At 36.3% G+C, this 27,295-nt stretch overlaps 1 protein-coding gene across 1 annotated transcript in view; it reads right to left on the bottom strand.

Moving 5' to 3' along the window:
• Window positions 1–27,295, bottom strand: part of PTPRQ (protein tyrosine phosphatase receptor type Q) — a 213,419-nt gene that overhangs the window by 93,125 nt on the left and 92,999 nt on the right. Inside the window, exon 26 of the mRNA XM_055118437.1 lies at window positions 7,211–7,534. Coding sequence (XP_054974412.1) covers window positions 7,211–7,534 — 324 coding nt within the window. The remainder of the gene's footprint in view (window positions 1–7,210; window positions 7,535–27,295) is intronic.

Raw genomic sequence — 27,295 nt, 5'->3', positions numbered from 1 at the left:
TAGAGGTCCTTCAATAGAAAAATAAACAAATTAATATTAAAACTTTGGCATTGAGATTCAGAACCGATTATAAAACAGATGGGGCAGACCCCGGATGAAAGAAAGCCGGACTAGAATAGGTGTAAAGATAGTGGTAGAGGGTCACGTGCACTTTAGTGAGGAATGTCTATCAATAGCATACATTTTTTAATGCTACTATTATTTCCTATATTACAATAAATAAATTTTTTAGAAAGAAAAAAATTTGGAAGATAAATTTAATGAGAGTCAACTATTAATTTAGGATGCAGAATGGTTAGAAAAAATGAGGAATGATTCCTAGGTTACTGTCTTGATCAATTGGATGAACAGACATGTAACACATGAAACATAAAGGGAGAAAAAGGTTTGCAGTGAGATAAGGGTGGTGGTAATATAAGATTTTAGATGTCTGTGGAAACCTAAGTGTTCATACAAGTAACTTCAACCTGCAGGTCTAGGACATAAGTATTGAATTATACATTTGGGAGACTTAGAGTGCTAATTTTGAAGAGTTTTAACAACATCCAACTAATCTTACACAAGTATAACTATGATGTTGAGAATAAATTATTGATTTCTTCTAGCAACTATAAGATACAGCCTATTTGAAAAATGTACTGCCACCAAATAAAAATTATTTTTATCTTTGATTATGTTTTCATATGTATTTATGATTAGCATCTCTTATATAACTATATGGAAATCATAATTTTTATTTCTATCTTTATAGCATTCGTCAACTATAAATGCATTGCATAGTTTAAAATAACCAGAAAAATAATTGGACATATAATAAGTTGTTAGCTTTTTCACAGTTTTTTTTTTAATGTTGCCCTTTATTTGGTTTTTTATTTTTTTAGATCATAAAGTTGCATTCCTTGAAAGCTTCTTTGATGAGGCATGTTTTGTTGAATTTTTTAACCTAACAGATGTTTGGGTAGTTAAAATTCCTCATGAGTATGGTATCCTGTGGTTTTCACAACCTAAGTGTTACCCCAGGAATTCTCCTTTCTTGCTGTCTTCCAGTCCTGGTGGTCTATAAGAGATGCACATCCCGAGAGTCTAGTGTCATTCCATATTAATTTAACACTCACACTTTTTTAAAGCTGTGTATCTCTTCTCTGTACAAAATCCTCTTTTACACCACAGAGATACTTAACAATTTTGTAATCCACATTTCTTTCCTACCCACAACCCAAATGTTTTTTTATACAAGAATAACCAGAAAATAAGTAGAAATAAAATAATATGCAAAACTTTAACATTTCAAATTAAATATTTCTCCCATTTGTACATTTTTTTGTGTTTATATTTGCATCAATACATGCTCATCAGAAAGTATGAAGCAGAGAGTTGCAATTTTAATAGATTGCTTGCTATTTGGTGCTAGGAGGGAGTGTGTACACCCACCTGTGCACGGGGCTTACTCCTACCTCTGTGCTCCGGAATAATTCCTGGACAAGCTTGGTGGCCCTTATGGGGTGCTGAGGGCTGAATTCAGGTTGGCCACATGCAATGCAAGTGCTCTACTTATTAGACTAAGAACATCAGTTTGACTTAAATTATCTAGATTAGAGTGCATGGCCTATGGAAATGTCAACCTGTGTTGGCCAAATACCATTCCCTTTACTCTCTGTTGTAGAGTGGTATTCAAAGAGTAATCCAATTTAACTCTCAGTATGCACTCTAACTGTTACTTAAATTTCCAAATTGTGATACTCTTCTCTATAAACTCAGAGATCTAATACAATATATTTTCTAAATCTGAAAACCATTAGAACATTTTATGTATTTATTATTCAAAGTGGGTGGATTTTAGTTGAATTATTCAAATCGTGAATAATTTGATTTCAAACTAGCCCACATCTGAAACTTCTCACGAAGGAGGTCCAGGTATTTGATCAAAAGTTCTATCAGGTAAGTAACTCATATTAGTTTAGGCACAATTTGATATGATTAGAACAAAATAAACATTTTTCTGAAGTTGTGATATAAGAGTATTTTATATTCTACTTTAGCCTTTTTTATAACGCAGAGCACTTTTCATTTCAACCACTTGATCTTATGTAATACTACAAGCACATTAATTTTTGGAATCAATGGCAGATAATAAAAGCATTTGTGTGTGTGTGTGTGTGATGCAAGCTATTGAATATAGGTCTTAAGGCATGCATTTTAACAATGAATCACACTCCAGCCCCAAATCATTAGTTTTATTCTTCAAGATTCTATTTTTATAATTGTTAAATGTTTATAATACCTTAAATATGCAAAATCAACAACTAAGCATTACTTTAAATATTAAATGTAATGATGTTGCTTTCACTGTTTTAACTTACTTAATTTTTTACCTAGCTAGTTCATACATATTTATATCACAATTGCAGATTATATTTCCTTGGATTAGCATAACTAATATGTTTTTACTGTATAATTAATAATTATACAAATTAAAGATATTTCTATTTATAAAATTCAAATATATTTATAATGAGAAAGTGACCTCCCCATTACTAAGACCAAGTAATCAATTATTCTCACAACTTCCACATTTAATTTATTAACCCCACCCTCATATGCATATTAAACAAAAAAGTAAGTTTTAAAATGCCAAGAAAATTGTTATAAAATTAGAAATACATTATATTTGCTTCTCGTTTAATAACACTGTTAAAAAAAATATAACTTTGCAAGCATCCCCTGGAAATAGTGTAGGAAAATCTTTCTACTATATTGACAGCAAAAATAAACTCTCAAGGTTTAGACAAATAGAAAAAGAAATAAATGAGTATAATAAGCACTTAATTATCAATACATTTCTTAGTAATTGAATATTTTCTGATGGTAAGTTCAAATTGTGGTTATAAGATATTCTGGTTTCGAAAGATAAGTTCAGCAACTCCAGAGGTCAGTCAATGGTAGCCGTAAAGAGAAGTTGAGACAAATACAATAGCAATATAGTTAAATGTAAGACTTTATATTGCATGATAGACATGAATAATTGTTAGAATCTAAGCGTACATTTTTAATTTCTGATTTACATGAGTAGTGTTGCTCCCTACCACATAAGAAAGATTCGAGGAAATGAAGGTTTGGTGCTCAGACCATGTTAATTTCAAGAGCTATAAACAATAAACATTTCATTGAAGTCAGTTGATTAGGTGAATATATTGTTTGGGGTCTAAGGACCAATCAAAGACAGAAGCAGTGATTTGAAAATTATCATTTTATAAATAGACCTTAAGGCCATCAGACTGGCAGATCCTGGCAAGCTCCCCATGGTGTATTCGGTATGCCAAAAACAGTAACAAACAAGTCTCACAATGGAGACGTTATTGGTGCCTGCTCAAGCAAATAGATAAGAAATGGGATGATAGTGATGACAGTGATGAAGGCCATCAAACAGGAGACATTCACTTAACGTGAGGATTCATACGGGTTGGATATTGATAATGATTGGGTAGCAGTGTAACAATGTCATCCCACTGTTCATTGATTGGCTCGAGAGGGCACCAGTAACATCTCCATTGTGAGACTTGTTTGTTACTGTTTTTGGCATATAGAATATGCCACGGGTAGCTTGCCAGGCTCTGCCATGCGGGTGGGATACTCTCCGTACCTTGCTGGGCTCTCAGAGAGGGACAGAGGAATCCAAGTCAGGTTGGCCGCGTGCAAGGCAAATGCCCTACCCACTGTGGTAGCGCTACAGCCCATAATGATGGGGGAAAAGGGTAAATGTCTATGAGCACTACACACTTCCAAGGATTTTGTTTGTTGTGTAACATTTGTCTGTTTGTGTAAGAAAATGAAGAATCCAAGAAAGGAGTCTGAGAAAGAAGGAGACAGGAGAAAACCGTAAGACAGATCACATTTCTAGAAATCAAGAGCAAAGTGTTAAAAAGTAAGGCTAAGAACTATGTTGAAGGCTAAATATGTGGACCCTATTTCAAATGTGGAATTACATTGATAATCCTTTATGGGGCATTTTATACAAGTATTATGCCAGATACACTGGGGTATAGGAACAATACATATTCACTGGCTGAGAAAAGATAGCCTCTAAATCAAAGTAGGTTTTTGCCCCCAAAATCCATGAAGCCTTCAATACCAATCAGCCTTTACTGTACAGTGTGTGGAAATTCTCTACTAAGAAGCATCACACTATTTTTAAAAATTGTGATTTGGATTTGAAAGCCATCAACTTATCTTGGGTTTGAAAGCCATCAACTAGTGAAGACACTAGAACGGGAAAGCAAGCAAGCTCATATGGTTTAAGTGGGATGGTGTTGGGACCAGTTACCTGAGTGATCTGACCTTTATCCTGAAGAATTCAGGGCACAGAAACTATATTTCAGGGAGAATTCAGAATGATATATTATATACACTTTGAAGAATAAAAAGAAAGATAGAATGATATACACTTTTGGGATTTTTTTTTTTTTTGCTTTGCATCTCAGCCATTGCAGTGCTATGTTTGAAAAAAAAATTAGATTATTTTATTGGTCCTTTCTCTGTCCTAACTGCCAATGATATTTGGAAATTATCACTCTGGACAAGAGCTGATTGCTGAAAGTAGGTAAAAGAAGATTCACTATTAACCTCTCAGTACCTACATTGCAAATTGCAAACCATGATGCCTAGAAGGAAAGGGAGAGAGAGAGAGAGAGAAAAAGAGAGACAGAGACAGAGAGACAGAGACAGAGAGACAGAGGAGACACAGAGACAGACAGAGACAGAGACAGAGAGAGAAAGAGAGGGAGAGAGAGAGAGAGAGAGAGAGAGAGAGAGAGAGAGAGAGAGGAAAAGTACCTGCCACAAGGAAAGATAGTGAAAGGTGAAGATGGTGGGAGGGGAAAAAAAACCTGGGGCCATTGGTGATGGGAAATGTACATTGCCAAAGAGAAGGCTATTGGAACATTGTATGACTGAAATTCAATCATGATCAACCATATAACTGTAAAAATAAAATAATTTTTTTAAAAAAGAAAAAAGTATAGGAAAAATAATGCTAAATAAATAAATAAAAGGCAGTTACCTTAAAATGGTTAGATTAAGTAATAAATTTATTTACTTGATTGTGTTTAAAGATGCTGCCTAATCAAATAGGGTAGTCAATTATTTATAAAGTATATAACTATTTGCAAGAAAATATTTTACTTATAAGAGCACTACAATTAAAAGCATTTTACTTGATGGCAAAAGTCCTGAAAAGATAACAGTATAGTTTCCGGTGATTATTTTTGGTACCTTCTCTGTATATTTTCTTTCTCCTCATTTCAAATTGGTGATCAGGGACTGGAGAAATAGTTCAACTGGTAAGGTGCTTGCTTGGCACACACCCTACCTATGTGTGGTCCCCTGCACCACATATGGTCCCCCAAGCCCAGCCAAAAGTGGAACACAGAGACAAGAGTAAGCCCTGAACACTGCAAGGTATAATCTAAAAAAACAAACGAAAATCAAAACAAGAAAATCTAGCTGGAGTTCAGACGCATATATGTATGTCTGTGCATCTTTGTAACCCTAAAATCACTAAAAAGTTTGTGACTGGACCAGAGAGATAGTACAGTGGAGAGGGTGCTTGCTTTATCTGCAGCCAACCTGACTTGGATCCCCACCACTACATATGACCCACCCCTACCAAACTACCAGGAGTGATCCCTGAGCACAGAACCAGAAGTGGACTCTGAGCAACACTGTTGTGGCCCCTCCCCAAAATAATTTAAAATAAATTTAAAAGTTTGACTTTTAAAAGCAACAGAATTCTGGTGGCTGGAGAGAGAGAGTACAGTGGGTAGGTCACTTATCTTGCATGTGGTTGGCCTGAGTTCAATCCCTGGCACCCCATATTGTCCCATGAACACTACCAGGAATGATGCCCAGCACATAGCAGGTATAAGTATGGAACATCACTGGGTGTAGCCCCCAAACCAAAAACACTATAAAAGCAACAGAATCTCCAGATACTAAGGAAAAATACAGGCACTGCAGAGGTCACTCAACAAGAGTTGATGTGGATGACTGAATGATGGACCATAAGTAAGGTCCATGATGCTCTGAGACAATATAAGACTATGACTTTTGGCATAACTAGGAGTTTGAGAGAAGTTCAAATAATAACCAAGTTGAGTTTTCCAATGTATTTATTTCCAATGGAAATTAATATGCTCTTGTACACTAAAAACATCTTATTTTTTATAATTTCATGTTCTATGATATACAATAGTGTTAATGGTAGGGTTTCACACACAGAAAGTTCCAGCATGACACGTGCCACCACTTTCCTCCATCACCACTCCATCATCACTTCCCTCCGTCACCACTTCCTAGTGCCCCTAGAGTCCTCCTTATCCCTCTTCCATGGTAACTTTCCCACTAAAGACCACTTAACAGTTATTTTATTTTATTGGTTTGAGGGCCATACCCAGCAAAGCTCAGGGATTTCACCTGGTTCTGCACTCAGGGATCAGTCCTGGTAGTATATGGGGTATCTATGAGTTACCAGGAATCAAATCTTGGTTGGCCACATGCAAAGTAAGCACCTTACCCACTATACTATCTTTCTGGCTCCCACCTCACTTTTTTTTTCTTTTTTTTTTATATTTTTTAATCTTTCTCTTCCTTTCTTTTCTTTTTACTTTTCTCTTTTTTCTCTTTCTTTTTGCTCTCTCTCCCCTTTATTCTCTTTCTTTCTCTTCCTTCCTTCCTTCCTTCCTTCCTTCCTTCCTTCCTTCCTTCCTTCCTTCCTTCCTTCCTTCCTTCCTTCCTTCCTTCCTTCCTTCCTTCCTTCTTCCCTCCCTCCCTCCCTCTCTCTCTCTCTCTCTCTCTTTCTTTCTTTCTTTCTTTCTTTCTTTCTTTCTTTCTTTCTTTCTTTCTTTCTTTCTTTCTTTCTTTCTTTCTTTCTTTCTTTCTTTCTTTCTTTCTTTCTTTCTTTCTTATGCTCAGGGGTTACTTTTGGCTCTGAACACAGGGTTCACTCCTGGAAGTGCTCTAGGAACAACATGTTATGCTGGAGATCAAACCCAGGTCAGCAGCATTCAAGAAAAGAGCCTTACCCACTATTCTATCACTCTAGGCCCTCTGATAGTAATTTTTAATATACACAATCATACTGAGTTAATATCATTCATTGAAATGGAATGCAAAACATCGGTCTCATTAATATAAAGATTAGGTATGTAGTACTTACGACCAGGTAGGGTTTGTGTAGAGATCCAATTTGAAGCATTTCCATAACCAGCATTAGTGCTGGCAGCCACCTGGAATCTATACCATCTAAATTTCTTTAATCCATATACTGTCTCTTCTGTTAGATCAACTTCATAGAGGTACTGGACTTTTTGATTTTCAACACATTCTTCAGGTTCCCACTCTGTGCACTTTTGAGCCCGAAGTTGAGTGGTGATCTTATAATTTTGGAAGTAACCATGAATTGTTTCAGGTCTCATCCATGTCAGTGTTGCACTAGTTGACTGAACATGAGAAAAAGCAATCTTTCCGGGAACACTGGGTACTAAAAATGAAAGAAAATGAGATCAGTTAGAATTATCATACATTATGTGGACAGAAGAAGTAAATGAGGTTTTAAAATATTCTTTTATTTTGTACCTAAGTGGTGAGATCTGTAATAATAATCGCCCTACAGAAAATATCCTGACACTTAATTAGTGGTCTTAAGGTGATAATCCTCAAGGGATAACCCATTCAAAAGGGTGGCAGACAGAACTATTGTGATCTTTATATTCCTAAGTTTGATTCCAAATCCAATCTAAGTGACTTATATAAATTTAATTTGGCTTCTTATTTAAGAACTGGTACAAAACTAAAGTGCATGTTCACATAACCTTAACTACTTTACTAGGTATAGCTGATAGTTTTCGGTCTTTCATTGTGAATAAATATCATCTCATGTTTAATTGCCTAGATAGATGAGTTCACATTTTATATATAGTAATTATTGATTATAAAGAAAATTCAGCATGTTTCATAAAAGATTGGTATGCAAATATATATATATATATATATACATAAATATCTCAAAAAACTCAACAAAAAAGAAAAAAAATCTAGTTTTGGTTATTTTGGACAACACCTAGTTGTGTTCAGGGTTTACTCCTGGACCCATGTTTTAGGATCATTCCTGGTGGTGCTCTATGGACATATGGGGTGCCAGGAATTGAACCTGGATTGTCTGCATGCAAAGCCTGTGTCTTACCAGTTGTACTATCTCTCCAAACCTTCCAATTGTTTCTTTAATGGCAAAAAATCCAAATAGTCACTCCTCCAAATATCTACAAACATATGGTGTTAGTATTAATTACTGGTTCGCAAACATCTATCACATTTGCAAAACACCTAGATTCTGAGCCTCAAGTCAGATATTTAAGAAATAAAAAATTTATGCCTATTTGCAAGAGACAGCCATTTAGTGAATAAATAATTAAAACATTGTTAGAAATGTGGACATGCAATGAACAAGTTAGTACAGGTTATCTTTAACCACATTTCCCCCATGTATATGCATGAAAACTGAGCTAGAAATAATGGCCTGTATAAAAATTACATACATCATGAAAACTTCATACTATATTAACAAGATAATACATATATAGAAATCTATTTAATTCTTATTATATAACATGTAAAGTTAAAAATAGAAAAGAACCTTTGACATATAAATTTATATTTTGCAGTATTATACTAAGGAATAAATATGCATTTATTTTGTTTTGGCTGATGATTATAGTATAGAGGAAAAAAAGAAGGGAGAGAATTTGCAAAATACTAAGATTTTAAATTAGGCAGTCAGAGAAAACTTCACTGATAGAAGATATAAAGTTGCTAAAAGGGTAGGAAAGCTGCTATGAAAATATGTGAAGCCTTTTCCCTGCAAAAGATACTGCATTGCCCTAAACTGGAAGCATGTCTAGAATATTTGAGCATATCTGATAAAGCAGAGAGATCCTTATGGCTAGTTGAAATATAGTCTCAAAATGAAAGGCTGAAGGCTATATTATATCCATCATTGGATGACGTTTTAATGACTTATTTAGCAGGGGAGTGACAAACTCTAAAATCAGATAGTAACAAACCAAGCTACTGGGTAGGGAATATACTGGAGTGGAGTCAGAAATAAAACAGCTAGTACAGTGCCAACACAGGAGATCAACACAGTCTGTACCAGGGTTACAGTAGAATAAAGGAACAAAATCACTTAGATCTGCAATGTAATCTGAAGGCAAACATATTTAATTTGCCACCAAATCACATAGAGGGAGAAAAGAAAGAAGGAAAATTTCTTATAGTTTTGGATTGAACAAACAGAAAGATAATTCATTATTAACCTAGAAGGGGACAATTGTAGAAAGAGAACTTTTGAATGAAAGACTAAGCAATTCTCCATGACGTGATAACTTCAAAATTCATATCAAAAACACTGTCATCCCATTGCTCATCGATTTGCTCGAATGGGTACCAGGAACATCTCCATTGTGAGACTTGTTACTGATTTGGGCATATCAAATACTCCATGGGGAGCTTGCCAGGCTCTGCCATGCAGGCGAGGTACTCTCGGTAGCTTGCTGTGCCCTCTGAGAGGGGCAGGGAAATCGAACTCGGGTCGGCTGCGTGCAAGGCAAACGCCCTACCCGCTGTGATGTCATTCCAGCCTTCAAAAAACACAGAAGGAGATATTAGAAAGTGAAAAAAGAGTCTAGAGTCTTCAAGAGAAATTTAGATTTCAGGTGAAAATTTGGACTTCTGATGAATTTTACTGAGTGATCTACAAGCCATTTGTTTTCACATTTTTTCATTAACAGAAGAGGATAAAACATCTAAAGCCATGGAAAATAGTACTTTACTTTAAATAATCAGGTTCAATTATTGTTCTGTTTTCACATCCTAATATTTATCATTATATAATAGTGATCACACGATCATGAAATCCCATTAATCATCGATTTCTCGAGCGGGCTCAGCAACCTCTCCATTTGTCCTTTCCCTGAGATCTTATAAATCTCTCTTGACTCGGCCCTCCACTGGAGGCTCTTTCAGGGGCAAGGGAATAAGATCCAGCTTGTTACTGGCTTTAGCATATGGATACACCATGGAAAGCTTGCAAGGCTGTCCCATGTGGGCAGGAAACTCTCAGAAACTTGCCAGTTTCTCCCAGAGGGAGAAGTAGGCTACAAGATATCTATTCTGGGAGCTGGCTTTTAAGTCTCTGGATGTTGGCCGTTGATGGGATTACACACACCTGGGTTCCTCTGCTGGTACCTTCATGCATAAGGCCTGTCCAAACATGTGGAGAGGGCCCTCGAGCATGGCTGTGCCTAGGTTCCAGTGGTCTTAGGCCGCAAGGAGCTCTGCTTGGGGTGGGAAGCTGGAGCCCATCCCTTCAGAGGGGCCCCAGGGAAGACAGCAAGGCGTGCAGGCAAGAGACTCTCTGCCCACACTATCACATAATAGTGATAGTACATAATATACTTAACTAGAAAATTTCTAAAAATGCTAATCTGTAACAAGTGATTGGATAAAGAGTTGGGGTTTTGTTGCCTTGGGTTTTGTTGAGGCTGGGGCCAGATGTGGTGGGTGCTCCTAACAGTGCTCAGGGAGCCATACAGAGTGCCACGGACCAAGGGAAGGGTCAGCCACTTACAAGACAAATGTCTTCAACCCTGTGCTATATCTCTAGTCTCTGAGAAAGTCATTTTTTTAAAAAAATTGCCTGTATATTGGATGAAGTCTTAGGAATGGTTGAGTAAATAGGAAATCTAGAAATTATCTTGGTGACCCTGTCTTTTTATATCTGACCTTCATTTAAATCCTAAGATTCCTGGTTCCTAGAATATAAAACTACCTCTTTTATTTTTTTCATCCGGACACTGGTTTAGGTACTGAAGTAGAAGAATTTTGCAGTTGTAGTTTAGAATTCAAATCAGTTTAATTAAAATAAGGGAGTTTATCAGTATGTTTGATTTAAGATTTCTTTAAAAACAGAGGTTAAAATGACTAGTAAATGAGGTAGCTAGATATTTAAAGCAAGAGATAAGTCCAGTGTACAAAAATATTCCTATTGCTATTTTTTTTTTATTTTACTGAATCACCATGAGATAGTTACAAGCTTTCATGTTTGGGTTACAATCTCACAATGATCAAATACCCGTCCCTCCATCAGTACACATTCCCCACCAACAATATCCCGGGAATACCCCCTCTTTCCCACCCTCCCCCTGCCTCCATGGCAGACAATATTCCCCATACTCTCTCTCAACACTGGGGCATTATGGCTTGCAACACAGACACTGAGAGGTTATTATGTTTGTTTCATTATCTACTTTCGGCATGCATCTCCCATCCCAACTGATTCCTCCAGCCATCATTTTCTTAGTGATCCCTTCTCTACTCCATCCAGGTACCAGCCCGGGTCAAGGCTCCTTCCCAGAGCTGCGTTTTTAACCAATCCCCAGGAAATCCGGTTTCCAGGCTTGGTCTGTGGGGGACAGGAATCAAGGTACACAGCGCAGACACCCCAAGCTGAAACGTTCTGCGCATCCACTGCCATCCTGTCCAGGTACCTATTACTATTTCTGAAGGCAGTAGTCAAATGAAAAAAAATTTAGGATATCACCAAAGTTGAGAGTAGATCTCAGCAAAGAGTGATGCAGGAAATACAGATAGATCTTAGTTCTACACAGCTGTAAGAAATGGAATTCTACAATAACTAAATGAATTTGAATAATGGACACAAGTTTCATATGAAAAGAATCAGATCGATACCTTGATTTTAGATTTAAAAATTTGGATAGAAAGTCTGAAGAGATATTACAGAGGTTAAGGCATACACTTTCCTTGCATCATCTCAAACCTGGTTAGAATTTCCAGCACCACAAATGGTCTCTCAAGCATCACTAGGGGGGCATGCCTGAGTAGCCCCTGAACACCATGCAAGGTGGGGGTGGGGAAAACTTCAGAGAACCCAGGCCTACATGCCCAACTTTGACTATAATAATGTGAGCCAATGTATATTGCTTTAAGTCACTGAATCTGTGATAATGGTGTTATACTAAAATAGAAAATTGAGGGAGCTGGAGAAATAGTACAGCAAGTCCAGAGTACTTGCCTTGTGTATGGCTAACTTCCCACGTACTCCATAAGGTCCCCCTGAACCGGCTAGGAGTGATTTTCAAGCAGAGCCAAGAATAAGTCCTGAGTATAGCCTGCTATTATCCTAAAACAAAACAAAACAAACAATCCCCCACTACAAAGTGAGATATGCCATATTAAAAGACAACAACACCAACAACACCCAAGAGTAGTAGAGATAAGGACCAGAAGATCTGCCCCACAACTTGGAAACTGGCCTCACATGCTGGGGGAAAAGGCAGCTGAGATAGAGAAGGGAACACCAGATAGAGAATGTTGGAAGGACCCATTCGGGTTGAAAGATGAGTGCCGAAATTAGACTATAGACCGAACATGATGGCCACTCAATGCCTCTATTGCAAACTACAACATCCAAAAGGAGAGAGAACAAAAAGGAATGCCCTGTTGCAGAGGCAGGGTGGGGTGGTGGAGGATGGGGTGGGGGTGGTGGGAGGGATACTGGGAACATTGGTAGAGGAGAATGGGCACTGGTGGAGGGATGGGTAAACAATTACTGTATAACTGAAATGCAAACACGAAAGTTCATAAGTTTGTAACTGTACCTCACGGTGATTCACTAATAAAAAATTTTTTTAAAAACCTAAGTTTTCTCTCAACTTCATTTCAACATTTATACCAAGATCAGAGGGGTTTATTACACATTTACCTCAAGAAAAAAATCTGAGCAATTACTTCAAAGTACTTATGCTTACTTATGACTTATATACAAATGACAATATGCATACTAGATTGCATCTCTGTAGGTCTCCATTAATTTTTGCAACAAAATAGGCATACAACAAATACTTTGTTAATATATGAACAAGCATATAAGAAGACATAATAGAAAATTTCACTTAGATGCTCAGGAAAGACTTTACTAGCAAAATGTAATTTAGTCAAAGATAGATAAGCATATTGCCAGAGGAAAATCATAGAAGTATCTTCAGATTCTAAGAGAAGAGAGCATGACATTGGAACAACTTAAAGAAGACCATCGGGTCTATAGAAAGAAGGGTCTGGAGATTAAGTCAGAATCAAAAAAAGTTAGCTAGCGTATTCAAGAATAGATTCATATTTGCATTTTTATCCCAGATGCAGAGAGGATACTTGAGAATTTAAATGGACTTTTCATTTGCTTTAAAATTATAGTCTTTCTCAAGAGAGCTAAGAAGCTTAGTATTGACGTTTCTCTTGTTTGGCGAGTCCACCATACACCATCCATTCTATGATTCAATTTTCAGGTTCCTAGGATTTACCAAATAACTGAAGGCAAAGGGAAACATTATCTATACAATCCTTGAGAGACAGCTGCCTGTTCCCAGACAAATAAGAGGGCTGACTGGGTGATACAAACACTATAACCAACATTGCTCTTCCACTGAAGTCTGAATTTTAGAAAAGGAGACTTGAGTGGAAAACTTTGTTTCTCAGACAATACTTTTAACAATAAACATTGGTCTCCAGACTCTGCTGTTTCCAAATCAGTGTTTCATAGGCAAGATTCTTCACACCAAAGAAAAGGTTAGTATAATGTTTTAACTTGACAAAGAAACAGACAAGAATAATTTTTACTCAGCTAAATTAGATTTGCATAATAGTGATGCTTTCAGCAATAATATAAGTGATGGGAGTGGCACAATGCCCAGCGTCCAGCACAGATGGGCACTGAATGAGTGCAAAATCTATGAAAAACTACAGTTCCTTGAGACTGTCCTTTGGTTTTTGTGGGGTACAAAATATTGTCCACATTCTCAATTTATTTAGGAATATGAGCATGCATAGAATAAAAGACAATATTCATAATTTAGCATATGATATTTTAAACAAGGCTACCTCAGAAGCACTTATAAGTGACCAGCAATAACCCTCATTTATATCCAATATCTTTGCTTTTGATGAACTGTGTGTTGAACTAGACTATTTCAAGGCAACTGCACTATTGAATTACAGATACAAAAAGGATTACACTCATTTTAGCATGGAGAATCGGATTTCCATTCTTTAAGAATGACTAAAAACCTCAAACTTTTTCTATCCACAGATGGTACTAATTTGAACACATCATTCCATGCTTCCTGGAGTAATCATGCAGCTTGCTTAGATTTTCTAAACATGACTGAGCTGTGATGAAGCGATCAACATTCACTGCCAAGGTATTCTGTAAATTACATTTTTATTCATAAATTACTATTATTGGTGAAATACTTTCATCATAGTCAAAATTAAAATATATAAACCTATGTAGGCAAACTGTGTCACAGGTTTAAATGCATGCCTGGTTTTTGAGACTGGTATTTTCACTTAGAAGGTGAAAATATATGTCAAAATGCAGTTGCTCTCTAAACTACAGAATATCAATTATTAGAAATTACCAGTCTCTCATTATAGGAACTTGTGGTAATTTGTGCTAATAAAATGCACTACTATGAGAGGTCTAGTTTCCTTGGTTTCTCACAAAATGTTTTTATCTTCCAACAAGTGTATATTTTTTATATTTATAATTTTTACTTATAAAATTTATGAAAGTATTGCCATAATTTTCTAGTTTACTAAGATATTTTTGTTTATATCATTTTGAATAATCTACAATATTTTTGGAAATAAAGTATTTTTATACATGACCTGAATATAAAGAAAGATAGAGTTTAACATTCAGAGTTATATAGAGCAATACAAAAATAGACACTTTTGCAAAGTTGAGTGTAAAGCAAATTTAAGAGTATCAGATAAAAAAAATTTTCACAAACTTGAATTTTACCAATATAAATTCAATTGATGAAAGTCACATTCATTTTGAGAGGTGTGGACAAATTTAATACTCCTAATGATATAAAAGTAAAAGTTAATTTAACTAATACAAACTACCCCAAATAAATGATGGCAAAAGGAAAGGCTCAAAAGGAATGACAAGACATATGAGAAGATACATGAAAAAAAATTGTTCAAACGAATTTAGTATTGGAAAAGATGTATAATTTCAACAAAATGCCTGTTAAGGGCTGGAAATATTACTCAGGAAGTAATATGAGAAAAACAGGGACCATCAAGTGTGATGCTATAAAAATGGAAAAATTTGAAGAGGAGTTTTGATGATTATTGCAGGCAATAAGAAACAATTAATGGAGATTAATTGAAAATGTATAACACTGGACAAAATTCTGAGACTTTATTTACAAGTTATAAGAAAAAATAAATTTGTGAAAAACTCGTATTGAATAGATGCAGTACAATTTAAGGTAAAATGATAAAGAATATTTAGGGACTGTGCAAAATGAAAAGCCAAATGAATACTGGCAGAAACAGTACAATTAATCCAGTGAATAAAAATTATATTTAATAAACAAAACATTTCATCCCTGTAGTCTAGGATTTGATCCTAAATGTAACAGAAAATAATACAAAAGAAACAATTATTAGTGACAAGAAAAAAATTCATAAGAATGCAATAATTTCTATTACTGAGATGAGACCAAGGTTATAGTTCTAACCAAATAAAAATGAAATCAAAGTGGTACTATATAATTTAATGAATAATCTCCCAACAATATCCTTGTATAGGGAAGTACTGTTTTCTTAATTTGACTCAGTTAAAATGTCCTTCAGTACGACTAGAATATTTATTAATAGTTTCACACAACTATTTATTCAGAATTCTAATTATGCAGTTTATGACACTTCTCCCTGAAATTCTAGCTTAAAACAGAGATAGATATTCAACTAAAGGGAACAAATTATCATAATATGTTATACAAATGTAATTTTCAGTTGTGCTGCTTTTAAGTGTCAAATTAAATCATCTCAAATACTTGCTTTCAAAACAGAGAATGAGTAAAGTACTATAAGCAAGATTTATAATTCCTCAAATTTGTTTTTGTTTATGTCCCAATGCATATATGGATAAAAATGGGGATTCCATAGTTATTAATATTAATTAAAAACTCTTAATGGATACATATTTACATAAATAATCAGCAAACTTTTTGGGAAAAAATATTTTTGGAAAACACTACAAAGAAAACAGGTTTTACAAGTTCTATTTGTAGGCAAAATGAGTTGATTTGTTTTATAGAGTCATTAATTTGACAGTTTTATATAACAAGTCATCTCATGAGAATATTTATAAAAAGTGACAACTTTGATTTGAAATAATTTCATTGAAGCAGTTCTTAGGGGAGTAATTACATTTCTGAGTTAATTGTCTATTAAGACCACTCCTACAACACCTGGAGACAAACTTCAAACATTGACATTGATGAACAAATTGGAAAGGCATACTGGATTCTAGAGATTCACTAGAAGTACCCATGAGCAAATAAAATGCCATTTTTATTGTTAGGAAGGAAAACAATGAGGCATGCATGAGTAAATAACATGCTATTTTTGTTGTGAGCTTTGAGAGACATGGTTGAAGTTAGCTTACAAGGGAAGAAAAATAATTTGGAACATATATACATATATATGTATATATATACATATATATACTTAGAACTTATGAGAACAAGTGATCCTCTAAGCTGTCAGAATCAAATATAATGAATAAGTCTGTTCTTGGTTAAGTCAATAGTTAATGCACAATGAATAACTAATGCATAATGGAATAGTGAAAAACATCATAATATAAACTAAGGTAAGTGGATATCATTTCTGGCCACAGTTTAAATATTTGTTTAAAGACCAGATGATCTTACTCACATGTGGCATACAAAGAAATCAAACAAGGGAAGAGACAGCATTTAGTGAGAATCAGAATCACCCCTTTGATTCTGACTACTGATCAAGTCGGATGGGGAGAGTAAATTGGGTCTGGTGGACTGTGGCAGAGAGGTACAGGATTTTGTTTGGGGTAAGATGTGGTTAACACTCTACCCCTAAAATTTATAAACATCTACACCCTTGTAAACCAGTGTTACTTTAGAAAACAATTTTTAAATTCTTAAAAATTAAAATGACTATCACTTTATCGAGGAAAACAAAGAACTTTACCAAATAAAAATATTTCAGCAACCCCATGTTTAATGCTGCCTTTATTTAAAGTAGCCAGAACATGGCACAAACTGAGAGCTTATCAGTGGAAAAATAGATTTAAAAAATGTTGCATATATATGTATATATATATGATCACACATAATGAGATAAAAACAAACATCCACACATAAAAACACAGCAGAAATCCTGCCGTTTCAATTGATAAGGATGTATTTTAGGGTGTTAAGTAAGGTAAACAGGGAAAGATAAATATTTGTGATCTCACTTATATGTGGAAACTAGAAAAACTAAATAGTATAGTTTGGAGTCATGAGAAGCGGAAAGAGGAGAGGGTTACAAAAATATGAAGGTGTACAACAAGTAGTTTCAGCTATGATGAGTTCTAGATATGTAATGCACAGCATTTTGACTGGAGTAAGTAATATTACCTAGTTAGTTATTTGATTGAGGCAAAGAAAGTTAGCATCCATAGCATGCTAGCATTTCAAGAGAATACTGCATGAGAAAATTGGTAAGTCTGCAAGTTGATAGATATTAATTTAAATTATTCTGATTGGGGCCTAAGAGCTAGCAAAAAGTTTTAAGGTATTTGCATTGCCATGCAACTGACTATAGTTTAATTCCCTGGAACTGGATCTCATCTCCAGAAGCATGGTCACAAGTGACCCTATGAACAAAATGCCAGGAGAAAATCCTGAACATCACCAAATGCAGCTCCAAAAGAAGAAAGAAGAAAGAGAAGGGCTGGGAAGAAGGAAGGAAGGAAGGAAGGAAGGAAGGAAGGAAGGAAGGAAGGAAGGAAGGAAGGAAGGAAGGAAGGAAGGAAGGAAGGAAGGAAGGAAGGAAGGAAGGAAGGAAGGTAGGTAGGAAGGAAAGAAGGGGGAAGGAAGGAAGGAAGGAAGGAAGGAGGGAAGGAAGGAAGGAAGGGAGGGAGGGAGGAAGGAAGGGAGGAAGGAAAGGAGGGAGTAAGGAAGGGAGGAAAGAAAGGAAGGAGGGAGGAAAGGAGGGAGGGAGGGAGGGAGAGAGGAAGGAAGGAATAAAGGGAGGGAGGGAGGAAGGAAGGGAGGGAGGGAGGGAGGGAGGAAGGAAGGAAGGAGGGAAGGAAGGAAGGAAGGAAGGAAGGAAGGAAGGAAGGAAGGAAGGAAGGAAGGAAGGGAGGGAGGGAGGGAGGGAGGAAGGAAGGGAGGAAGGAAAAGAGGGAGTAAAAAAGGGAGGAAAGAAAGGAAGGAGGGAGGAAAGGAGGGAGGGAGGGAGGGAGGGAGGAAGGAAGGAAGGAATGAAGGGAGGGAGGGAGGGAAGAAGGAAGGGAGGAAGGAGGGAGGAAGGAAGGAAAAAAGGAAGGAAGGGAGGGAGGGAGGAAGGAAGGAAGGAAGGGAGGGAGGGAGGGAGGGAGGGAGGGAGAGAGGGAGGAAGGAACGAAGGGAGGGAGGGAGGGAGGGAGGAAGGAAGGAAGGAAGGAAGGAAGGAAGGAAGGGAGGGAGGGAGGGAGGGAGAGGCTTATTCTGTTTATATTTTCACAATAATACATACATCATATTAGCAAGCTAAAAGTAATACACGGTATTATATCAACTATGTCTCTATGAAAAGTAATTAATCAATGGAATATTGAATAAATAGAAATGTATTAAAGTTAATAAAAAGAAATACTTGCTTATAATTAACAGATATGTAAGTAAAGAAATGGACAGATGCTTGGGTGAAATAGACATATTTCTAGGCCTTCATCAATGCCACCTGCAAACAAATACCAATATATTTCTCCTTTCTATGGACTGTAGTTTCACAGAAAACTCTGCCAGGTTAAATATATTAATGTAATCTTAGCTTTAAATTTTGCGATCACTTGAGAATAGAGAGATTAATTTGATTTTTTTCAGGAATGCCAAAGCAAATGAAATGGAATTAAATAGATACAGAATAATCTTCCTCCTATATAGGTTATAAAGAAAAATAGGAAACAAAAGATACCCAAAGCCTGCAAGGCTGGAGGGTTGTTCTACAGAACTAAGCTTGCCTGGGGAGGAGAGGAGCAGAGGGGCTTGGGGGGCATCAGTGGAGAGAAGCAGACAGTCTGGTGGTGGACGTGGTGTTGGAATGCTCTGTGCATCAAATCCTATCATTCACAGTATTGCAAACCATGGTGCTTCAAAAAGAAAATACATGGAAGAAGAACAAAGAAGAAAGGATCAAAACATGGAGTGATAAGACAGAGCAATGAGGGGCTGGAGAGATAGGACAGCGGGTAGGGTGCTTGTCTTGCACACAATCAACCCAGCCCCAATGCCCAGTACCTTATATAGACTCTGTAGCCCTCCAGGAGTGATCACTGAGCCAGGAGTAAGCCCTGAGCACATGTGGTTTCCCCCAAAAACCATTAAAAAATAAAAAAACTGAGGACTATGAAGTTGCACAGTTGATAAGTTCCTTATTATCACTTTATCGTAAAAACAAAAATATCTACATTTTAACTTAGTCATTCATATATTTTATTATAATAAAAATTCCTTTCCTGGGTCTCTGTCACTGTCACTGTCATCCCATTGCTCATTGATTTGCTCGAGCTTCCCACAAAATGTTCAGCTAAGCAATTGTGCATAAATGCATTCAGTGTATTTGTCAAATGTATATAAATATTTTATAGACGCATCCAACAATTATACAAAAATGGCACATATGCAAGCGTGATAAATGTGGTGTACCTGTCCTCATGATACAGAGTAGTTTGTATCAGAAAAATACTTTTATTGATAACGGAAATAAACTTTTTTGTCGGGGGAAAAGTATTGGTTTGAGGTGTGAAAGAATGGCATTTGGAGCTGCCAGAGCAAAGGCTGTAGTCACATAGGAATTAGATCCAAATTTGGGGTCTAAACTCCCCTGACATTCTTGGTCAGTTGCTGAACTGTACATAGATGACAGGTATTCTAAGGAACATATGAAAAGCAACAAATAAAAAATGGAGTTTTTAGAAAATGTAGCTGATTTCAATTGCGGAGGAAGTAAAATTTGAAGTTTGAATCTATTTAAGGCATTTACCAATGTCAGAGCATCTTAGTACCAAAAGTTATGCATTTATTTTGTACCTTATCCAAAATAAAGGAACTCTTTTTGTAGAATAAGTTGAAGACAGAAAAAAAAGCAGTGAGTATTTTATCTATAAAATTCTGAATTTGCAATGTAATGGTCTGTCAAAATATAGCACAACATTCTTCAGAAGAAGATGGCCATTTTCTGCCAACACACTTTATTTTGCAATCTCTTTATATTTGAACAAAAACATATTCTCTTGATTATAAGTCACATTTTTCAGTGATGTTTACTATTTAAAAATAATTTTAAAACTTATATTGAAATCAGACTAGAGCGATAACACAGCATTAGGGCATTTGCCTTGCACGCAGCCGATCCAGGTTCGATTCCCGTCCCTCTCGGAGAGCCCAGCAAGCTACCTGTAGCTTATTTGATATGCCAAAAACAATAACAAGTCTCACAATGGAGATGTTACTGGTGCCCGCTCGAGAAAATTGATTAACAATGGGATGACAATGCAATATTGTAATCACTGGATTTTGTTGTTTTAGTCCTTTTTTAAAAAAATTTTTAAATTTTATTGACTCACCATGAGATAGTTACAAGCTTACATGTTTGGGTTACAATCTCACAATGATAAAACACCCATCCCTCCACCAGTGCACATTCCCCACCACCAATATCCCGGGTGTACCGTCCCTTTCCCACTCTCCCCCTGCTTCTATGGCAGACAATATTCCCCATGCTCTCTCTCTACTTTTGGGCTTTATAGCTTGCAACACAGACACTGAGAGGTCATCATGTTTGGTCCATTATCTACTTATGTTTCTTTTTTTTTTTTTTTTGCTTTTTGGGTCATACCTGGCGATGCACAGGTGTTACTCCTGGCTCTGTACTCAGGAATTACTCCTGGCGATGCTCAGGGGACCATATGGGATGCTGGGAATCGAACCCGGGTCGGCCGCGTGCAAGGCAAACGCCCTACCCACTGTGCTATCTCTCCAGCCCCGCATTATCTACTTTTGGCATGCATCTCCCATCCCAACTGGTTCCTCAAGCCATGTTGTTTTAGTCTTAATAATAAAAAGACAAGTGACTATGGGTCTTTTTGTAGAAAAAAACTATAGTAAACATACAAGATAGTGAAGAAGTGATAATTCCTCCCCAATATCTGCCCCAATAAAAGGATGTCTGCTTTCACTACTTCTATTCAGTATAGTACCATAGAGTTTATACAGCACAATAAATAAGAAAGAGATCCTAACAAAAATTGTGCAATACTTTTCATTGAATTTATAAGATGATTTTATAACATTTGTGTAGAAAATCAAAGAACCAAAAACGTCCAAGCTATATTGAAAATAATTTTTTGTAATACCTATAAACTGGACACCAAGATTATCTATAGGAGCCAGAAAGCCAAGTAGAAGTTAGGCCACATGCCTTGTCCAGGCCAATATCTGTCACTACATGGTCCCTGAATATTGCAGGACTGGTACAACACACCCACAATTTCAATGGGGAGGTTCAGGTCATCTCTGGCAGTGCAGGGCCTAAGTAGCACCTCACTCTTAGGTGCTAGCACTGAAACACAGAGTGGACAGAATCACAGATAGCCCCTTCAGGTCTCCTGATCACCTCTTGGGAAGCCGAAAGAAAATATAGTTTATAATGTCCACAGCTAAAACTGTAGTCATTAACATAGTTGATGATATCATAAAGGTAGACATTTTAGTCAGTGAAATAGTAAATTGCAAAACAAATTCAAGCGTACTGAATTAACTGCATGTTTAAAAAACTTCCAAGGCAGCCAACTAGTGTAAAGGGAAGTCTTTCAACAAATAATTATAAAAAAATCAGATTACTTTAAAAAACTTTGAATCATACCTCATACTACACACACACACACACACACACACACACACACACACACACACACACAGATGAAACGTGGACATAATAGAAAACTGGAACTGCGAATTCTAGAATAAACCAGGACAATCTCTTCTTGACTGTGAAATAGACTCTCAAAAAACAAAATCTACTAGCATGAAATTAAAAATCACTAGTTTGTCTATTTGCAAATTTAAAAAATATATGTATATATATATTTTTTCATTCAAAGTTTCCATTAAGGAAGTGAAAAAGTTAAGCCCCCTTGGAGATAGTTTCTACAGAAACAAATCAAGTGAAGATACATTTTATATTGCTCATTCCAATATGCTTGAATTTCTGTCTTTATGATTTAATCTCCCCACCCCACAGATCAATGGGCCAGGAGATAGTACAATGAGTAACAGACCTGGAGACCTGCAGACACTTGAAACCATCAGGACCTTCTGGTTTCACTGCAGCACCAGAGCAGCAGAGCTTCCTCAGGTCCTTGTACTGAACCAGGAGAATCTTTGAGCCAGCCTCCCCCAAACAGTGCTAAAGAGGGGCCCTGGGACCTCTGCGCACTGCTTTGGAGGCCCCCAAAGCAATTAGTTACTTTTAAAAAGACCAAATCTGTCACAATTGTATATTAACTAAGGAATTTGCATAAAGTAAATAATTGGCTGTTAGTTCTTTCATCCACAAAATTGCTGTGTAGAGAGCCTATGCTCCTCTTAATTAGTGACAAATCATGTCACATCATTCAAAGCTCGCCATTAATTGGTCACAAAGTGTGTTATTTAGTTCATGCCCTAGCAACAAAGTTTATGGATGCTGTTGCTCTTTTTCCCCAAGAAATGAACATAGGTGACACATTGGCCAACAAAAATTTCAGTGAGACAGCAAATTGATAATGCAGAAAAGTAATTTGAATTTTAAAAGGGTGATAGAATTGCTGACCGTGGGAATGCTGGCACTGCTGCTATTTTAGTAGCTTTAAGTCAACAGAGAAAATTAGTGAGGATAAACTTATGGACAATAAGGGAAAAGATGGTTGTGATGAAAAAAATAAAGCACGATCTTCCAGAAGAGTTAAGGCCAACAGGAAAACGTGATAAGTTAAGGAAATTTATCGAGATGTAATATTGCATTGAAAGCACACACACAAAAATGGGGGCAGGAATGATAATATAGAGACTGGGCATGGGCCCTGTACATGGCTAAGTTTGATCGTTGTATCCTTGGTCTCCCAAGTGCACTGCACACAACTCTGAGTGCAAAGTCAGGAGTACCTCTGAGCATCACTGGATGAGAAAATGTTAGAAACTGAACCCAACTTTGAAATAAATATAGTAATCTTCCCAGGCATGAAATGTGGCCTCAAAACAAATAAGCCAAAGAAAACAATTACTCTGTAAGTTTGAGACTGAACATGTTAATTCTTATAATTTCTGATATCCTAAACTACAATGTATTAAATAGCAGTCTTTCGCTGTTTTACTATACATTTTGTAACTGGCAGAGCTTTGATGTGCTTATTTTTTAATTTCGGAGCCACATGGTCGGGTCTCCCAGGCTGCCCCTGGCCCTCCACTCAGAGGTGGCTTTCAGCAATATTCTGGAGACCAGGTTGTGCCAGAGATAAAACCATAGCCCACCAAACACAGTGAATGCACGATAGCCCTCTGGCCCACTGAGAGCTTCTATTTTGAAAATACATTTTAATATGATGGAGAAATCATCATGTAAGACTTCATTCTACAAACTCAGATTGCTTGGTAATTATTGCAGTTCTATGCTATTGTGTAACACAAGTGTCCATATAATCAAATTAATTCTATTAAAATTAGTATATTCAATCATTGGAATCAAAATTCAATTCACAGTAAAATGGGAATTCATTTATACCAGTAGGATGCATGAAATTTTAGTTATTCATGAAAATTCTGCTGGTACTGAGAAGCTAATTAAAATCATCTGTATGTTTTTAAAGTAGCACAACCACTTTAGGAAACTTAATTTCTTGAATGGTGAAGTGTGCATCTAGACAACAGTTTAACAGTTCTACTAAAAAATTATTATATAAAGGTATCTAAGCCAGTTTACTCATAAATCAGTTTGGAACAATTCTAATATCCATCATAGGAAAACAGACATGAATAATAAATGTTAATAGATAGAAAATGACAATAAGAAATCATTACCAAAATGTCACTAATGCAAACTGATAATGAAGCTGTATGAAATAGATCAAGCATAAAAGATTACACACCTCTTAAGAGTAACTAAATTTATATGGACTAAAATCAGGACAGGGTTGCCCTGTGGGGGTAAGTGTACAAGGAACTTTCTGTCAAAGATAAAACTATTATATGTGCTGTTAAATGTGCCTTATGTGGGTGTTTTTATGAAAACTTATTGATTACTTAAGTTTCTACATTTTACTATATAAAAAAATTCACTCTAAGTAAGAAAACATGAAAAAGGAAACATTTTTTTCATAAAAAATATTTCACCACAAATGCAGAATAACACTATTAAAAATAACATACCACAAACACCATATAAACTACAAATTCTAGGTATTAATATTTCTGCCTGGATCTAAAGTCTATATGTAAACTTAGACTGATACAAAATAATCTTTGAGACTGGGAGGGTACCTGCTGGGGGCTGGGGGCCACTGGTGGTAGAGCTGATGTTGGAACATTGTAGACCGAAAAAAACTATTATGAACAACTTTGTGAATAATTTAATCTTAACAAATATAAAAATAAAAAATATATTCTTTACTATTTCTATAAAATAGAAACTATAAAACCAATACTATAAAACCAAGCTCCCGGAAGCACGCAACGCAGTCTCTTGCCCCTGCGCCTGACTCTCTTCACCAGGGCCCTTGCGGGGGATGGGTTGAGTTTCCCTCCCTGCCCAGATCAGAGCCCTGGCAGTTGAAGACCTCCGGAAACCAGCCACAGCCATGCTCAAGGTCATTCTCCACATGTTCGGATCAGCCTCACGCATGAAGGAACTGTCAGAGGAACCCAGGTGTGTGGGACCCAGGCCGAAAGCTTCAAGTCTGCTTGGATCGGGACTGGGCCTCTTCCACCCAGATCTCCCATTTTCTAGTAGGTAGGTGGTCACACCCAGAAACTGCCCCTGGCTTCATGTAATCCCATCAATGGCCAACATCCAGAGACTATAAAACCAAGCTCCCGGACATCTGATAGCCTAGTTGGAGAACTAGGAGAACTTGGCAAGCTACCGAAAGTTTACTGCCCTCACAGGAGAGCATGGCAAGCTCCCATTGGCATATTCATGTGCCAAATATAGTAACAGTGATGGGTCTCATTCCCCTGACCCTAAAGAGCGTCTAATGTGGCACTGTTAGGAAGGAGAAGTAAAAAGAGGCTTCTAAAATCTCAGGGCTAGGATGAACGGAGACGTTACTGGGCCCCCATGAGCAAATCATTGATGAACAGGGTAACAGTGACTATTTCTAATGGACTGGAGCGATAGCACAGGAGTAGGGAGTTTGCCTTGCACATGGCTGACCCCGGTTCAATTCCTCCATCCCTCTTAGAGAGCTGACAAGCTACTGAGAGTATGCAACCCCCAAGGTAAAGCCTGGAAAGCTACCTGTGGCCTATTAGATATGTCAAAAACAGTAACAAGTCTCACAATGGAGATGTTACTGGTGCCTGCTTGAGCAAGTCCATGAACAACAGGACAACAGTGCTACAGTGTTATAGTGCTACTATTTCTAATATGTATATATGTTAAAAAAGACATACATTAGTTTAGTTTTGTCACCAGTTACTTTTCACTATCTTTAGGTAACTGCTTTCAAAAGTTTTTAATAGTACTTCTGAGAAGGCATTTTAGTTTTACAGAACACATCCTATACTTCTAAATCTTCTAAATTTCTAAATCTTCTAAATTTTGTATGCTCAACAAAAAATTTCACACTTCAATTCTAAACTGAAAATATTTGGACAATCCTATGTAATAAAATTTTGTTATACTTAAAAAATTACACATTGGGTCAAGGGAGATGGATAAAGAGGTAAGAACTCATGAATTGCATGTGAGAGAACCTGGATTTAATATTCTACACAACCTAGTCATTAGATCTCCACTGAGACTGACTCCTATAATTAAGAAAGGTTATGCAATGGAATCTTATTTTTTAAAAAATTCCTGTCTAAAGAAGGTGAATTCAAATAATAACAAACATTAGATAATCGAGTTACTTTTTTTTTTTTTTTTTTTTGCTTTTTGGGTCACACCTGGCGATGCACAGGGGTTACTCCTGGCTTTGTACTCAGGAATTACCCCTGGCTGTGCTCAGGGGACCATATGGGATGCTGGGATTTGAACCCGGGTCGGCCGCGTGCAAGGCAAACGCCCTACCCGCTATGCTATCTCTCCAGCCCCAAGTTACTTATTTTTAATATGTTCTTATCTTAATAAGCATATATTTTATGATTGCAATCCATATGGAATAGTAACACTTTTCATAATAAGGCATACACACAAAACTTGGTGACTTAATCAAGGTTGTAGTGACTAGGTGGTGAAAATCAAATTATAATAATATCAATATTCTAGGAAATGGAAGTTCTTTTCATTCTAATTTTATTTAAGTAACATTGCTTCATACTACACGAGTTTTACTGTGCATCTCTCATGAATCAACATCTGTATACATTACAATAAATTCAATGCTAAAATCTTTCTTCAATCCTTTACCATAAATTTAACTCTCGTTTACTTGGCTGACCCACTCTTTTTCTCTATCATTTATTTGATCTTCAAGCCTAAAATTTTATCTTTGTATTATTTAGTTCATTCATTTTATTTCTCTAGATACCACAGAAATGGTAGCCGTTAATTTTTAATTTGACAGCATTTTGCCTTATAATTATAGACTCTTATTTCATCTTTTATAATTATAATATTGCTTCTCCCATAAAAAGCACTTTATGATACCCCATGGAACTTAAAATATTTGAAATTCATAATGGTGAACTTAACAAATGATACAAATTTCTATTGGTCTTTCATAGCTTTTTCTTTATAGTCACGGAGCATTGAATTTTTTAATTGATCCTAAGTTACTGTATTAATGTTTGAAATGTTGCTATTATTAAAAGCCATTTATTCCACATTTCAGGTTTTCCACCATTAGTTAATGTTTTTTCTAGTAAGTATATAATCTTATACAGACAAA

The sequence above is a fragment of the Sorex araneus genome, chromosome 10 (assembly GCF_027595985.1).
Source record: "Sorex araneus isolate mSorAra2 chromosome 10, mSorAra2.pri, whole genome shotgun sequence".
In the NCBI taxonomy this organism is placed as follows: domain Eukaryota; kingdom Metazoa; phylum Chordata; class Mammalia; order Eulipotyphla; family Soricidae; genus Sorex; species Sorex araneus.
The sequence above is the reverse complement of the archived record's forward strand: the minus strand, read 5'-3'. Positions and strand labels throughout refer to the sequence as shown.